At 41.8% G+C, this 17,908-nt stretch overlaps 1 protein-coding gene across 5 annotated transcripts in view; it reads right to left on the bottom strand.

Annotated features, from left to right (window-relative positions):
* Window positions 1-2,991: 2,991 nt before the first annotated feature.
* TNRC6C (trinucleotide repeat containing adaptor 6C) overlaps window positions 2,992-17,908 on the bottom strand; it is a 948,409-nt gene continuing 933,492 nt past the window's right edge. For 4 of the 5 annotated variants that reach the window (XM_086930667.1, XM_086930666.1, XM_086930668.1 and 1 more), the window contains one exon: window positions 2,995-4,147. In XM_086930667.1, coding sequence (XP_086786793.1) covers window positions 3,787-4,147 — 361 coding nt within the window. In that variant the 3' untranslated portion in view covers window positions 2,995-3,786. Of the gene's footprint in view, window positions 4,148-17,908 lie in introns of all 5 variants that reach the window. The other variant, XM_086930670.1, reaches the window with a different exon arrangement.

Raw genomic sequence — 17,908 nt, 5'->3', positions numbered from 1 at the left:
CCAAGCTGCTGCCTGCACCGCAACGTGAGGGCGCTGCACGCCGCACCGCTGCAATTCACACCCCAGCCCAGATGCTCGCCATCGCTCCCAACTTCAACCGCGAGGAGTTCGACCTGCAATGCGTGTGACTTCAAGGGCCAGACAACCTCGGCCTGACCTCTGGAACAGACAACGGCTCTTCTAAGGTCAACCAGAGGTCGCAGACACCCTGCATTTCTAAAGGTATTGTTTTGAGGGTCTTCCCGATATTGTAGCTAGCCTGCGATCAGCCAGAACTGTTTGTATTTGTTGTTCATGACCCCGTGATAAACCCAGACACAGCGGTCTACCTCAAGAAACTGTATTTTAGGTCTACTTTTGCTTATTGATATTTCTAAGAACTGTCTTGTGGATTATTATTGTTTTGAACAGATAAAATATTGTATTTTTTCAAAAACTGGTGTGTGTCCTTTTGTAATGTGTTCCCTGTATTACTGTTGGTTATGTGCAAAATCTTTACACTCAGCACAAGCAGTCCGTATTATCTCAGAGGCAAAGGTACCTCGGGGGAGGGGGGCGGTTTTATTTTTCGAAGTGTATTCCCCTTATCCTGACTAGGAAGAAGGGTCCCTACTTGCATAGGGTTACAACCTGCCAACTAGAGACCCACATTTCTAATAGTGGAGCTCCACTCTAATGTTTCAGAAGAGCATTCTTTCTGGCCTACATATAGCAGGAACCAATTACAAAACACATTGGAAATTGGGGGAAAGCCATACTAAAGAAAACAAGACGAAACATGAGCAGAACCTAGGTAATTATTAATTGACAAAGACTTTGCCTACTGACTATTGCCACCCAAGAAAAACTCATGACCACTTTAGCAGCCAAGTAAAACTGCAATTTATTAAGTTTCAAAGAAGCTCTTGTACTTTTTGAAAGCAACTTCAGGTGCATGTCTTCAACAATCACATATTCTATGAGGAGGAATAACATTAAAAGCCACAAATATTTTTTTCATTTTCTTTTTTCTTTTAAACCTTAGAGTTAGACATTTTCAATTCAAAATGAACAAGGCAAAAAAATGATACACTGAGAACTTTAACCCTTCATCTCCCGAAAATGTTGAGTATGTCTCTATAAAACGCAATACTAATCTTCGGTATGGAAACTCTTGTAAATATATGAATGCTTGTGTGTCTATATAAATATAGCTATAAATATATATTTATAGGCACACACACACATATATTAATGTGCACATATATTCAATTTTCAGGTTTAGAACATGTGCAATGGCAATGAGATGTCACTACTTAGAAGAAAATAATAATTCTTTGTTTGTATTTTAGCTAAAACGACCTGCTAAATTTGGAGGGAAACAATCATCTTAAACTCTTGTGCATAGCTCCTGATCCTTAAAACCAGCTTTTTTCGATCAGCCACTTCACAGGAATTTCTTTTTCATTCAGTTCTTTAGATAAAACAATAGAGGTAATCTCCTTCTAATTCACCCCAACCTCAGTCACAAAAACATTTTAATGCACAAGTTCTCCTGATCAAAGCAGGCAAGGAACACAATAGTTCATAGCTTTTTTTCATTTTTTTTAAAAAACATACTTTAGAAGTATGTGGTTCCATTGTCTTGTCTTCAGTTCAGAACAATCACAAACACAATGACCCTTGTTTATAACATAAAGCATTTGTATATATAAAGCACTCTTCAAACTGTATTTATTATGAGTTCATTATTTGGTGAAAATGTAACTGCTACAGAATACGTTTTTCTTCTTTCCACTTTTTTTTCAGTATTTTCAGTGCTAGGAGTTATTTTTCTTATTTTTTTTGTCTCCATTTTTCCTCATTTTCTTAAAAATAAAATGAAATGGTTTTGTGGAGTTTGCTCCTCTGGAAACATTGTCTTTTTCCTGAGACTTTTTCCACCATGTGCAAGGTAATGATCACAAACTGGTTATCCTTTTTTTCACCAGTGGACGAAGAGGAAAAAAAGTTAAAATAACGAACATCCATTCATTAAAAAAAAGACACGGTTGCTAAAGAATTTAACATTTCGTTGGTGTAAAGAGCAAAACAACTTTTCATATCCCCGAGCTCAGAAGTAGCATATCTTCGATTGGAAAATAGGTTTCTTTAAAGTGTGGAAGTCTTTTTTGGGGTCGGGGAAATAAATTTGTAAACAGGTGAGAGCCAAAATTGCAGACTCCTGCAACAGTTCAAAACCGGCAATGTCCAACGTGCTGTACACGGTCCTGCTTGCAGGGAATACCCTCCAGCCTGTGCAGAGGGTTTCTATGGCCGCAGTAAGATAATAGCAGTATCTTCATTTTTTCTTCGCTTTTCATCTTTACCAAAAGTAAACGGAAAAAAAGTAAATCCCATGGGAAAAAGAATGCAGTACACTCAAGTAAATCTTTTCTTGCATTAGTCTTCAATAAAAGCCGCTAGAAGGTAGATATGCGTGTTATTCTCCAGAGATACACGCGGTAAAGTCTTCTCATTTTTATCAACACAATAAGAAGTAGTCCTTGAGTAAACATTTACACATGAACTGTTATCAGCCCCACAACACACTTTCTTCTACAAATGTTTAGGATAATCTCCAGGAAGGACTGTCAACGATCAGTGCAAAGTTAGAAGTTAACAACATTGAAACGTTTCTTTTCTCTTTTGACCAATGAGCAAATAAAAAAAGCATATACTGAGTAAGGAGAAAATAATATAAAATGACATCACACTCCACTGAATGGCAGACACGTGCACGCACTCCTGCTCACACACAGCAACATACTGAATGAACTTTTAAAAGAAAACCAAAAATATAGCATATATAGCATGTTTTTTCCTAGAACCTATTAGTCTTTGACGTTGCACATATATGTGTTCATGAACATTGGATGCCAGCTTGGAAGTGTACTTCGTCAGACTTCGAAACTGTTCACATTCCCTTAACGTGGGCCGGCGGGATTCAAGTATCTGCATTGTCTGATATGTTACTTTTTTTAATATTTTTTTTTTTTTTTTTGAGGGAGATGGGGAGTTTAAAGACGAAAGCTGTCAAGAGGAAAAAAAAGATGAAAAAAGGGTAACAATGTGCATAGGCAGATCCGAAGGGAGTGAATACCGAATGTGTATTAGTCCATACTCCCAACTACAAGTCCATGCTTACTTTTTAGTACTGTATCGGTGAGAGCCACTTGTGTGCGTGGGCGTACACAGAGACACGTGTGTGTGGATGCACACACATATCCAGCTCAACCCCCTTCTGATTACTGGATCTACCTCTGGAAATGTGCATAATCGCTCCAGGCTCATTTTAGATAGGCATAAATGCCCCCCAACCCCTCCACGATGTGATAAGTGTGATAAAATAACCCTTTCCAGAACGTATCTAAAAAGTGCCCTTTTTTCTTACTAGCAGACTAAGCAGCGTTTATACTTTTTCATTTGCTTCAAAGACACTGCGCGGACATAAAAAAAAGAAGAAATAAGACAATGAAAAAACAAAAAGAACAAATAGGACCACCAGCTTTGCAAGTGACACTGACCAAAAACTGAGCAGCCCATACTGTGTCATATAACAGTTCACAAGGGCTATGGTAGAACTTTCAAGCTTTGATACTGGATAGAAGTGCTATGGAAAAGGGCTACCAAAGTGGTCTGTTAAAGCTGGAGTCTTCATGAATCCGGACACTGGAAAGGGTTAGTTTAATTTTGCTTTTTTTTCTTAAAAATGTTTTTCGTTAGTGCTGATGATTGCAATTCTCCATGCTACCTCCTCCCGGCTTCTCACATCGATTCACCGCTGAGGAGATCACCTGGAAGAAGGGTGTTCATAGGTGTTGGGCTTCTCATCACCCTGCCATCTTCACTACTGGGGGGACCCCAAAGGCTGCTAGAGTACTGGGGGACCCCTCCCCATAGGAGGTCATTACTTCCTTTACCGCCCAGGCAGGGGGTGTTCCAGTGGCCTGTATCATTGCGCACCATGGAGTGTGAGCCGGTGGCAGGACCCATGCGAGCTTGGTTGTTTCCAGTGTTCGGCTGCCAGTTGGAAGTGGGCGGTAGTGGCTGACCTTGTGCTAAGAAACGATTGACTTCTTCTTCACCAGCAAACTCAGCAAGGATGGTAGTGTTTCCCAGAACACACCTAGACCGAGTGAAAAAAAGAAATTAATATATGGTTGTCTACAGATCACTAGAAACAAAAATGTTATTTACTCTGAAAACATCTGTTCATGGCATTTAGTGCTGTAGATTCTGATGCAGTACATACTACTGCCATCTAGTGTTGCACCCTGATGTGTGCAAGTTTTTCTTCTAAAAATTATTCTAAAGTCATGAAGTAGTGTGACTCCATCTATTGCTTGTAATACGCATGGCCATCAGTTCAATTGGTAGATTGCTTTCTCACACAGTGGACGAGAATGGAGCTGGATCAAAGGGCTACACGAGAGGGAGATGACCATGCAAGAGAAGTAAGAAAGAATGATTACTTCAACAGCCAGAGGCTTCTAAGGAGGAGGGTGGGCATATGCAAATCTACAGCACTACATGCCACGAACAGATATTTACAGGGTAAGTAAAATTTTCTGATTGAGGCATGTTTTGTTGTAGATACAAATGCTGTGCATATATTGTAAAGCAGTCCTCTCATGAGCAGTGCCTAGCCTGTGGGTGTTACAGAAGACTGAAAAAGTGTGCAGAGTAGAGTTTGACAATGTTGGTTTGTTGGCGTGCTAGTCCAATAGTGCTTAGTACAAGTGTTCGGTGAGAATCCAGTGGCCGCTTTTCAAATGTGAGCTACTGGTTGTTGTCCAGGTAAGCCATAGAGGCCCCTTTTTCCTAGTAGAGTGAGTTCTCAGAGGAGCAGGTAACACTCTTAGTTTTGGAGTAGCATTTCTGGTTACATTTAGCTATCCAACTGGCTGTACCCGACTATGATAAAGCTTTCCCTTTATGCGGTTTAGAAAAAGCAACAAATAGTTGTGGAGTCTTTCAAAAGGGTTTTGTTCTTTCCACATAGATGTTAAATGAGCTTTAATTTACTAAGGTGTGAAGAGCCCTTTCTGCAACGGAGTCAGCATGAGAAATGAAATGTGGTACTTCTATAGATTGGTTAAGGTGGAAAGGAGGAATCACTTTAGGAAATAATTTAGGGTTAGTGCGAAGGACAATTCTATCTCTATGAATCTGAAAGAAGGGTCTTCCGAAGTTAGAGCTAGGAGCTCACTAACCCATGTTAGCGAGGTGACGGCCACAAGAAAAGCCGCTTTCCAAGAGAGGAATTGAAGGGGGCATGCATGGAAGGGCTCAACCGAAGGACAACATTCTCATAAGGATGATGTTGAGATTACACAGTGGTGTGAGGATTAGGTGGGTAACAAACAATGTTTTGGATGCTAGCTGCTAAACGGTCTATGTGGTTTGAGAGCCAGTAGCAGACAAAACCTTTCCATTTGGCAGCATAACAAGAACGAGTAGTAAGCCTGCGTGCCTCCTTTAGTATATTTATACATTCGGGAGGTAGGTTGAGATAATACTTCCGAAACAGGACCGCAAAGTTGAGACTTTTGAGGTCGGGATGCCAGATTTCTCTATGGTTCTGTGTGAGAACGTACGGCCTGTTGGGTGCTTTTTGTGGCAAACCCCCTAAAGCTCGATGAGAGTGGTGTACCAGAGATTTCTGGTCCAGGGTGAGGGAGGTCTGCTGAACCAAGAATCTAACAATGGAACCAATGACCATGTGCATTACAAGCAAGAGGTGGAGTCACACTGCCTTGTAACTCATGAAGAATTCTTCGAAGAAAAACAACTTATACATATGGGCCCAACACTAGAAGGCAGGAGTATGCACAGCATGTGTATCTACAGTCACACATGGCTTAAAAAAAATGTAACCTGGGACAAAGATTTTCCGGTGCGGTTATGGTTCCAAAACTAATTTCCTGGTAGAATGATTACCTGCATTTGCACACCACTCAAAACGTTACACAATCTTATAGCATAATTGTGCCAGCACTTAAGGGTACATACAAACTAGGACCCATCTATTTCCTCACATCACATCCCTTTTAAAGGCAAGAGCCCTAAACCTCAGATGTGTAGGGGACCAAACATGCAGAAACAGGCCTGAGTTTATTCTCAGTTAACTTTTTCTGTATGTACAACAAAAAAACTAACAGACAGTTCCATTTAAGCTGTAGTCCAAATTCTAAAATTCAGATCCTCAGATTGTGTTTGTAAACAGATATGAAGACACTTTTTCCGAGATAAATATTCTTGTACAAAACAGTTTCTAAAACAGATAGCTTTCTAAAGTAGCTTTTTCAAATTACTCCAGTTAGAGATTAATACAAAACCTAAAGCAGCAGGTGGGTGAAAGATTAATTTAATTGATAACAGTAGCCAAAAGACTGGTGGGTAAAATGGTGGTTGGCTGCGAATGCTGGTCAGGAGCTCATGCAATGCTGCTGCTGTCCAGATTTGAATGTGAATTTTAAGAATGAGGAAATAAAATGGAAATACAGATTAATTTAAAATTAAGAATCGAACTATCTTTATACATCAGTAGCTTTTTTGCTTTTGGCCAGTTAACAGTTATTGTTGGACCAGGTGAGCTGATGGTGTGGAGGGCGATGTGCTAATTGAGCAACTAACAATCCCTTTCGTAGGCACATACACTAGAGTCCGGATAGGTGTCACCCACCCAGAGTTCTGGGACACAGCAGCAGATGTCTTCCATTGAGAGGCAGGAGCAGCCTGACATCTTTTGTTATGTTGTTGGGCTGGCGGCTTGGCAGAGGAGAGTTGTCTCGCGCTTCTGAAGAGATGCAAGCAGTGGGAGCAAGACGAGTCTGGAGAAATTAGTTCTGGCCATGGTTTTAAAACCACCTATAGCTGGAGGTTGGTTGGTGCCACAGAAGGAGTGACCATCAGGGAATTAAGATGACTTCACATACAAGGATGCAAACTCTCAAGATCCAGATATCATTTCTGTTAATACAGCTGCTACATCTGGGGATTGTAGTCTTTATTTTATTTATTTTTTGTGAAAGTTTTCAATAGCGCGAACATGACCCCTGCGGGTATCAGAGAGCTTTACAGTTTATACAGTCTTAATGGTCAACTCCAAGCCCCTAAATAATTGTGGCAGGTTGTCACATTTTGGATATCTATCGGGCTATAGGTTAACATGCAGAAGTCTGAGAATATGATCTCGATTAGACAGTATGTTTCAGCACAATTATGCTAAGATATAAGCTATCTGGGAGTGTTGGTGTTGCGGGATTTAGACAAATGTGTTCCAGAAATCTTCCACGGGTTAGAAAAATGTGTATGGATCTCCCTGAATACGGTATAACCTCCCTCGTACCATATATGGTTCGGCCAATCTGATAAAAATGATTATTTTGCCGATATTCATTGTCCTGCTTAGTACAATTCCACTTCATTTCAATAATAAGGGTAAGATACATAGCTTTATTTGGGATTATAAAAGCATCAGACACTCTCGGGGAAAGCTTAGGAGATCCATCAACAAAAGGAAGATGGTGTCTTCTAGACCTGTAGCATTATTGTTTGGCCTTTAACCCCAAGACACATCCCTCTACAAAAATATTGTGAGTGAAGTTAAGTCAATATATTTTCTTTTAATCACTTAACTTGAATTTAATATGAAATCTTAAGAAGCAATTCAGTCAAGTACACATTTATTTATCCAATGGAAGAAACTAGACAGCATTATCTTTAGGGAGGAAACTGTCACTTTGATGCCGAAAAAGTCCCAAATGTGTTGCAGTGTCAGCAACAAGGAGTTCATTTTAATGTTCAGGAGTAAAATATTCTCTTTTCTGTTCTACTGTATATAAGGTTTCCAATGCTTCATATAAACGACCATTTACATATATATGTACAGTATACAGCGCATGATACAGTGATCCGTAATGGTGAACAATGGTTCGTTTATGCAACTTGTCGACGGCGTTTCGACCCTGTGTGCAGTGTAGGGTCTCTCCAGGACCTATGATCGTAGGGACACCTGAAGGGTAATGGACCGGCTCGTGAGGAGGGTGTGGCACCGTGCAAAGGATAAGAAAGGGATACTCACATGGATCCCAGCCGGAAGCCCAACTGTGAGGTGAGCAGTCTATTAAATAAATGCACACAATGTAAGGATCAACGTGTGGGGAAGATGACATTCAAAGCACTGTCAAGATGGGTCGTATTCCGATTCTGAGCGCATGCCTGGAAGCAGGCTACTTTCTTCTGTCGTCAATCACGACAAGACTATACTTTTTTCATATGGAGGGAGAGAATATTCTCATAACTCATTCTCATAACGGAAGCTATGGTCCACCAAGAACTTTCGAACTTTATTGAAATACATAACCTTCTGCACCAACAACAATCAGGTTTCCGCAGGAAACATTCTACAGAAACCGCCCTCATGGATGTAACTGATACCAGAAAATCCATTCAAGATGAAGGAAAAAACGCGGTCTTGCTATTACTTGATTTATCGGCGGAGTTCGATATCATATCTCACGACATCCTCATCAACAGATGGTGTAACGGATAACGTTCTGGACTGGATTGTCACTTTCCTCACAGATAGAACCCAGACGATATCTCTAGGCCCTTTCCTCTCAAAGGAAAAACAAATAAATGCAGGGGTCCCACAGGGATCGATATTGAGCCCTCTACTCTTTAATATTTATATGGCTCCCCTCATCACCCTCATTGAATCGTTCGGCATATGTGTCACCTCATATGCCGACGATACTCAACTTATTCTATCCTTGGATAAAACTACCACTAGAACTGTACAAAACTTTCAAAATTGCTTAACGGAAGTCTTCCAGTGGATGAAAAACAACCACCTTAAATGCAATTAAAATAAAACAGAAATTCTGCCTAGGGGGAAAAATAACAGCTTCTGCCCCGCCAAATGGTGGCCCGAAGGTACTACTCCACCCCCTGACGTGGTTGGGTCAGCAAGAAACCTTGGTATACTTTTTGATTCCTCTCTCTCCTTTGATCACCATGTGAGAAACTTAGCAGGCAGCTGTTTCAATATAATAAAATCTCTGAAGTTCTTTGATTTCCTCCCTATCGAAGCTAGAAAGTCCGTGGCAGTGTCACTTATACTTTCCCGAATCAAGAAACAAACATTAAAGAAGCTGCAAAGTGTTCAACATGCGGCAGCACGGCTGGTCCCAAAACTCCCTAGAAGATCCTCAGCATCTGCAGCCCTTAGAACTCTACACTGGCTCCCGATGCATAAAAGAATTCTCTTTAAGATCTTACTAACCACCGTCTTCAGAGCCTTAAACAATATGGGACCTAGGTATCTGTCAAAAAGACTGTGTCGCTATAATCCAACCAGAGCTTTGAGATCAGCGGGACTCAAACTTGTCAATGTTCCCACATTTCCTCTTAAAACGAAAGGAGGCAAATAACTTGGTGTCCTTGCCCCCAAAGCCTGGAACGCCATGCCAAATGACCTTAGAAGGCAGCATACCGAAGCAGCCTCTAGAAAGAAACTCAAAACCTGGTTATATAATCTGCCAGATTCGTATGTGCTAGCCGCCATCTAGCGCATTCCCCGACACTCTCTGAGCTGCTCTTCTCAGCGCCAGGATGCTCCTTTCGGAGCGACAGTTTGCGCTCTATAAATTCCCCTTTACATTACATTACATTACTTTGGTGTCTCTTATGGAAAATGAATCAACTGCAGCTTGTGGCAATCCTTCCAAGTAGCAGGGCAGCATGTGTCTGTCTGCTCAGTTTGAGACTACAATGTGTAAGACCATTAAGTTCCTATGATTTGAAGGGTCAATGTGAGTTAGGAAATATAAAAATTTGCAGTTGCATTTCTCATGCTTTTGCTGTTTTGCCCTGGTTTTGTTTTTCCCTTTCTATATTTTCCCTCATTTTTTCCTCTTTTCTCTTCTCCCCTTCTTTGGCTTTTTGTGATTTCTTCACTGATTTTTTTCTTGCTTCTTCTTTTTTCCTTTCCCCTTTCTCTGGTCTCATTTCCTCAATCACCACTACCTCTCCGTGCTACATTTTCACTGCTTCACCATTCTCTGTTCTATGTGTACATGAAGTCTACACAGCCTTGAGAAAGCCCACGGCCGTCCGGCCACACAGGCGAAATACGTGTCTGCTGTCTTTCATGTGTGGAAATTTGTAATAAACACACCATGTTTGGAAACTATCGTTGAATTCTGGAAATGATTCCACTTAAAAAAAATTATTAAGGCGGCACAGTCCTCTATCCACACTGAAACGTGTACTTCACAATGGCTTTTGGGTGTAGCCATTTATGAGGCACGTGCCACCATCAACATTAGGCCCTGACCACTGTAGCACTAAAGCCCAGAGTGTCGCCTAGCTCAGTAACCATTTTTAAAAACATATCTAAATTAGTAGAATGGTGAAAATGATTTTTAAAAAGAGCAGTTTTTGAAAGCTGTAGTGAGGCTCGGTGACCGCTAATTGCAGAAAACTACACACTAGATTTGGTCTCTTCCGGTCAGCATTGCAGTTAATTATATGACATTTCTTAAGAGAAGCAGGTCTGGACCCAGATACAGGCATGGCCAATCCAGGGTAATACTTGTCCTGCATTGTACAAGTTTGATGATTACTTTTATTAGTAGTGTAATTTGGAAAGGCATATCTTTTTTACAGCTATTAAATAGGATATTCCTCTTGAAAATGCTTTCTAGATACTTGAAAGTCTTGGCATTTTGCATTTACTTTCTTCGAGAGAGTTAAACCAGTCTGCTTTTAGATTGTCCACACTCATTTTAAGGTCATTTCAGAATAACTGATAAAATAAGCAATATTCTATAATTTGAGCTTCATTTACGAGAGCACTGGATATCATCCTCCATGTTCTCTTTAATAGTATGTCATCAATGTGTTGCATAAAGCATCATAGACGTCTGACAAGATCAATGGTTGAAAAAATATGAGGGCTACCTTGGCAGTGCTGAGTTCTAGCAAATTCTTGTATTAGAACTAGGTACACAATGATTCAAATGAACTCCCTCAATAATCATGGATGGAATAGTCACAGTTGTCTGGATTTAAAGCTATTTTTGGAATAAAACACAATCCATAATATTCTTATTGTACAGCCAGATGGAAGAGGTAAGCATCATCTGGTCTTCCAGTTCCTGTATTTTAGGACCTCTGATAGTTGCAGCTTTCATATAGAGCTCTTTTTATAGCCAACCATGATGGGGGGGGGGGAGAAAAAAAGATAGGCAAAAACCCCTAATCCCTGTGAGATCTACCTAGTAATGTAGCGTAAAAAGCATTTCCAGTTTGAAGTGAAACTAATTTCCACTGTACATAAAATGTCCTCCCTTTAGGATATAGTTATACGATATTTGCAATCTACAATTGAAAAATACATAGAGAAAGAGAGGGAGGGGAATGAGTCGGCCTCCTTCAGCCATTGGTTTGTTCCAAGTATAATTCATATTATGTGTCAAACAACAGCATGCCCTTTTAAAACCTGGCGTGGCAGTCACGATAAATGATGATGACAATTTGTCCCATTACATCTCAGTTTGCCATAGGAAGCGGCAGGGCAAAGAGGCAAAAGAGCCCATCTTTTGCAAGTGACATTGCAGGGATTTTTTGAGACCTAGGGAAATACATTTTGCGTTCCCTTTTCAGAACTTGTTGGAACTGGCCCTTCTTGCAGGGTCATCCCCAAACTTTTTGCTTCTTCCTCCCTTATTTTTCCTGACCCGTGACTGTTGGAAATAGGACTCTGCGCACTTTACCACTGCTGATCAGTGCTAAAGTTCATATGCTCTCTGTGTATATTGTTATTGTGATTGGATCTACATGATTGGCATATTTGTATCACCATGAAGTCCCTAGTAAAGTGCACTGAGTGCGCCAAGGCCGATGATGCTAGTGGGCCTGCAGCACTGATTGTGCCACCCACATGAGTAGCCCCAAAATGGTGTCTCAGGCCTGACACCGCAGTGCCTGTGTGCAGTCTGCGAACTGCCATGTCCTCCTGGTCAGTGTCCCCACTGACCAGGCCTAACCCATCCCTTTTTGTGCACATTGGTCACCCCTATGGGAGGCCCAAAGGTACCCCCCTGGACAGGGTGCAGTGTATGTGAAAGGTAGAGCATGTACTGGTGCATGGTACATGCTCTGTTAGTGAATTACAGCCATTTTCGTTTATCACTATTGTAAGGCTATCTTGCTCCATAGGCTAACATGGGGGATGCTGGCTACAGTTGCTACCAGCATTTCTTCCCATAGGAACAAGATAGGACATAAGAGTCTAGTATCCCTGAACTCAGAATTTAAGAACACATCTTTTAGGAAAGGTTGTTTTTAAATCCTGTGTTTGAGAACAACACGTTTAGAAAGTTGCTGTTCTCTTGTCTGACCCTTCTGTGTGCCTTGGCCTGTTTGTGTATTGACTGTCTGGTTTGAGAGTGATAGGGGCTGGGGATTCCCCAGGAGGCTGGCTGAGTCAGCCCTAGGCTGAATGACTGGATTTGCAACTTGAGTGGTGGGAGGAGATAGCACCTGGGCCTGAATAGGGCTGTGCCTGCCTTCCACAATGCTGGCTCCACCTCCTGCTGGGTGGCCGACGACCCTGCCCCTCACTCTGAAAGGAAAGGAGAAGCCAGGAAAACAAAGTGCTCAAGAAACACCCAGAACTGGTTCAGACCGGGCTCAGGGCCCACTTGTCCAAAGAGAACAAAGACTTTTAGGGGTATAAGTACAAGACCCCTGACAACAGAAAATTAGATCATCCTGGAATCAAGAAGGAACCTCTGCCAAGGATCAAGCTGGAAGACTGAAGAAGGAAGACTGCCCTGATGTGTTGCCAGGTATGACGTGCAGTTGCTTTGTTGCCAAGGAGAGGGGAGGGACTTTGCTTTGTGCTGTGTCCCCTTGCTTGAAGGAATCTCCAAGGGCCAGAAGAAGAGCTGTCTCCCTGTTCTGAAGTCCCAGGAACTAAAGGACTTCACCCCCAGCTTTCCCTGAGCTCTACTGAGAGAGTTCTGTCCTTCCTGGAGTGCGTGGGCCATGTGTGGTGCCTCTGGAAGATGTACCTGTGCTGGAAATCTGGAAATCAAGATTTAAAAAACGTTGCTACAGAAAAGTTATCGCAACGCTCGCTGCGGAGCGCATCCCTGACAGTGCGAGGAAATTCCTGCTGCTACGAAGGTCGAGATCGTCGCAGCAACTGTTGCCGCTGTCAGAGCCGTCGTACCCTTTGTTTGCGGGACGCACCCGATTGCTGCGGTAAGCCTAATATCGCTGCGAGTGTCGTCGCAGAGCCTGCCGTCACTGGGTGAGATCGCCGCACCGCCTGCTTGCGGACCGCATCACGTCGCGGCGAGAGTCATCGCCGAAGCCATCGCATCGAGGAGCTGCAAGAGAGAAGATCACCACTGGTCCGCGCATCGTCGCCCCAGAGATCGTCGCAACTCTAAAGATCGTCGCATCGTGCATTTGCGAGAACAAACTTCCTACGGAACCTACGCACCGGAATCCAGACAAGTGGCCTTCCTCCCCATACAGACCGGATTCGTTGCAACATGCCCGCTGCTGCAGCGGGGCTGTCGCAAACGCTACCCCAGGGTCTCAGGAGCAACGCATCGCTTGTTTTCCACTGCACCAGCTTCTGCTTTTGGAACTTTGTCGCAACTAAAGGTACTGTGTCTGAAACGTGACGCAACTGTGAACTTTTCACGCAACTGTGGATTATTTTATCGCAACCTTAAGAACTCTTTTGAAACCATATTCTTGAACTGTGTATGTTGGATTTTTGTCGTTTTGGTCTTGTGTAGTTTAGATTAAATACCTTTATTTTTCTTAACTGTTGTAGAGTCAGTTTGTGGTGTTTTCACTGTGTTACTGTGAGTGTTGGTACAAATACTTTACACATTGCCTTCTGATTAGCCTTGACTGCTCGTGCCAAGCTACCTAGATGGTGAGCAGAGGTTATCTCAGAGGGTTTCCTCCTTACCCTGACTAGAAGCAAGGGTCCCTATTTGGACAGTGGTACCTACCTCTGCCAACTAGAGACCCCCATTTCTAACAGAACTCATTATGCCAAACAAACTTTCAGAAACAGAGGCATGCAAAAAACATGAAATCACAAGCAGCCCAGCGACTACCAGGCAAATAGCTCCTAAATGCAGCCCTTAGAAGCACAGAAAAATAAAAGATACAATAAAGGTGACTTGGTGGAATTTTTCTTTTGGACTTAAGTAAAATACTAAACTAAGATGCGCACAAATAGCTTGAATTTGAAGCTTTTATGGTGGATATTCAAAATCACAAATAAATACCCCATCATAACTGAAATTCTCGCAGCATCAGAGAAAAACAAAGTACTGCACCATTCCAAACTGAGCAATCTCATAAATATCACTTAATTCCTCTTCTGCATTGTCGCCAATCATCTCTATGTGTGCACTTTAGCTAGACAGTGACCTCTGGTTTGGCAGAGCTAAAGAAACTGAATAGGGCAGGAGACATAAGAAGGAGAGAGAGGTAAAGCAAGCAGTATAGTGAGAGGTGAAAGTTGAGGAAGAAGGAAATGGAGATGAAGAAAACACATAGGAAGGTAAGGCACAAGGCTGGAAGAGAATAGTGAATTAGAAAGAAAAACGGTAGAGAAAGATCTAGCAAACGTATGAGTGTGGTAGAGATACGTTGAGAAAGACAGGTGAGGTATAGAGAGAGGTAAGGTATAGAGTTAGAGATTTGAGGAAGAGGGGGAGCTGAAGGAGAGAAAGGGTTCAAATAAATGATAGAAAGGTGGTACTGATACAGAAAGAGGGAAAAAAGAGTGGTGTCAAAGGAGTACGGCACCATAGATATAAAGACAGGAGGTGTAGAAATGAGGCAATAATCGAATAATGAGGTAAACTGAGAAGAAAGAAGTGAAATGAGTTAGTGAGAAATGGGAGGTAAAGAAAAACGATAGCGAGAAGGTAGAAAGTTGGGAGGGAGAGTGAAAAGTAAGAGAAAGGTAGAGAGGTCTAATATAGAGATGTAAACAAAGGAAGGTGTGGAAGAAAGATGGAGGAAAATGATAAAGGAAATAACAGTGAGGTGCGCGGGGGTTAAGGTAGAAGGCTACAAAGGTAGAGAGGTGCAGAGTGGAAAAGAGGTGAAGCCATGAGAGAGGTAGAGTTCAGATGTATTGAGACAGGTACAGTGCAGATGTATTGAGAAAGGTGAGGGCTAGAGTATAGATGGGATTAGGTACATGGGGATGTAGAGAAAGGTACATAGAAAGGGTTAAAGAGAGGGGTGAGGTAGAAAAAGTGATGTAAGGAGAGAACCAAAAGAGAATGAGAACGGTAGAAGGTTGAAGAGAAAAGGGTACAAGGTTTTAGAGAGCGGTGGCAAAGCAGAAGTCCGAGATAGGGGAGGATAGAGGAGTGAGTTATAGAGAAGGGTGGAAATTACGATTGGGTAGAGTGAAATAATAATAAAAGCAGGCCTCGCATGTCCCAGAGGATTGTTTTGGAGAAATTCTAGCACCAGATCATAGGTCGTATGTCACCTGGTTCTACCTCCCCAGAGAGTAAATCCGCAGTTTTAGCCCAGCTTCAAGATAACAGCAGGTTCAAAGTTTATTGCAATTGGCACCGGCTAGCAGCCAAAAAGCACAATAGAAAAAGCATGCCGTGTGATAATTCGGGATTATTCTATATAAATATGCTTCCCTCTTTTCATTGTCTTTACTCCCTTTTTTTTACCAAGTTTCCATCTTGCTTTGCTTCTTTCTTCAACCTACTACCATCTTTCTTCCTTTGCAGTTTTCTTCTTTCTTTACTTGACTTCTTTCATGTTCCTTATTGGTTTCCATTTTCTTTTTCATCTTTCAATTCTTTTTCAGCTTCCCATTACTATTGTCCATCTTTTCTTTTACCTTCTTTCATCTTTTATTTCATTCCTTTCATCTGTTTTTTCTCATGTTTTTCCTGTTCTCTTTTTCACACGGTTTCTTTTCATTTGCCCCTCACTTCAGTTTTCTTTACAATTCCTACACTTTCTCTGTTGGTCACAGCGTTTAGCTTTCTTGGAACCACTAAACCCTCGGCCCCGTCATGCTATTGGGTTATTGACATTTTCTCTGGGACCATAAGAGCTGTTAAATTCTTTAATAGAACTTCCTCATTCACTTACTCTTGGAAGATTGGAGCCCGGTCAAATGGCCACTTCACCCCGCCTTAAAACAAGTTTCTCTCTAGCCACTTCTACAACACACTAGACACATGTCCTCCAAAGAGTTGTGTGAGGCGCAAGCAGTGAGCCTAGAAACAGCAGGTTGGCCACAACACACAGAGGACGTTTGCAGCATTGAATAAATTTTAAAAAGCACCTAGAGACGAATATTTTTCAATGGACTTCAGCTCAAGATTGCTGCCCTAATCCCGAAACAATGAGAAACACACAGAAATGGCCACTCCTCAAGGAGGAGTGTGGACAGTCCAAAGTATTCTGACTTCTGTTAAAGCAGACTGAGTCATTCAAAAGATCAGTCAACTACACTGAGACTTGCATAACATTTTGTAAGCAAACATGTTGAATGGTAAAAGTAAACCTTATTACATGTTAAAAACAAGTGTAATAAACTTGTCTCCTCTGTAAATAAGATTACTCATGGATAACAATATCAATACACAAAGACATGGAAAACAAGTTTCTTAGTTTCAGTAACATTCTTTCTGTTGGATATAGTAGCTTCCCGAGATTCCTTCATTAATCTGGAAAGGGGCCTCAAGAAAGGTGCTCAAGGGTAATAATTTTGTAACATCCCTTTCCCCCCTTTGTTGTGCACTGGCAGATATCTTTTGAAAGCAAAATAGCTGCAATGTCTGGATGAAGCTATAGCTTGTGACAGTTGAGCGCAACTTGCTGTGGAAATCCGCCTCCACATATTCCCCTAGATAAACTGCTGGCAATCCAATATGCCTATTACGCATACCAGCAGATCTACTGCTTCTCTGCAATCGAGACAACCCCCCCCCCCCCCCCACACACACACTCCCACCTGCTTATTTAGACAAACCATCACAGTCATGTTTGACAGAATCTGTCTGATATCTTCTTTCCTCACATTTGTACACCTAAAGAGCCAGTCTTATTGCCTTCAATTCCAGGTGAATGATAGGACTTCGATCCTGTCTGGGAGGCCAAATACCGTTGATTACAAGCTGACCCAGATGAGCACCTGAACACCGAATTAATGTTTCTGAAACCAATCAAGAACTCAGGCCACAGAGTCCGAATCTGTACCTCTTTGAAAAGGAGGCATGAGGTGTTCACTAAAACATTACTGAGAATATGGACAATGGTAACACTAGCTTGTCCAATTGGTTACCCAAAACTAGATTTACTGAATCTTCAATGTCTACTGAAGCTGTTCTGTTAAGAGGCGAGCAAACAGAATGAGCCAACCTAAACACTGCCCTGAATAAGCAATCTAAAAAAACGCAAGACAGTGTCTCCCAAAAACTTTTAAAAGGAAAGTAACCAGCCTTTCCTCAACGTAACGAAATCTCTTCAAGTCAACTGAAATTTGATATTTTGGAATTTATATAATTATATTGAGAATGTAGCTACTGGAGGCAGGCGGGACTCCAAACAAAACCCTGCGAAGACATTTATCAAACATAAAACATACACAACATGAAAGGACAAATTACTGTAAATAGTCTAAACAACTGAATCACTCTCGATAGCATTCTAGCCCATTATGTTTGCTACCCAAGACAAGGCCGCCTCCAGAAAAGATTTTGGTTGGATAGTTCCTATGGTACAACAGTTGGTTTCAGGCTGAGGTAACATGGTGGGCAAATACACAAACTGTCTTGCAACCTTTGCCTTG

This window comes from Lissotriton vulgaris, chromosome 7 (genome assembly GCF_964263255.1).
Source record: "Lissotriton vulgaris chromosome 7, aLisVul1.2, whole genome shotgun sequence".
NCBI classification, from domain to species: domain Eukaryota; kingdom Metazoa; phylum Chordata; class Amphibia; order Caudata; family Salamandridae; genus Lissotriton; species Lissotriton vulgaris.
Note: the sequence above shows the minus strand (reverse complement) of the source record. Positions and strands in the feature narration are given on the sequence as shown.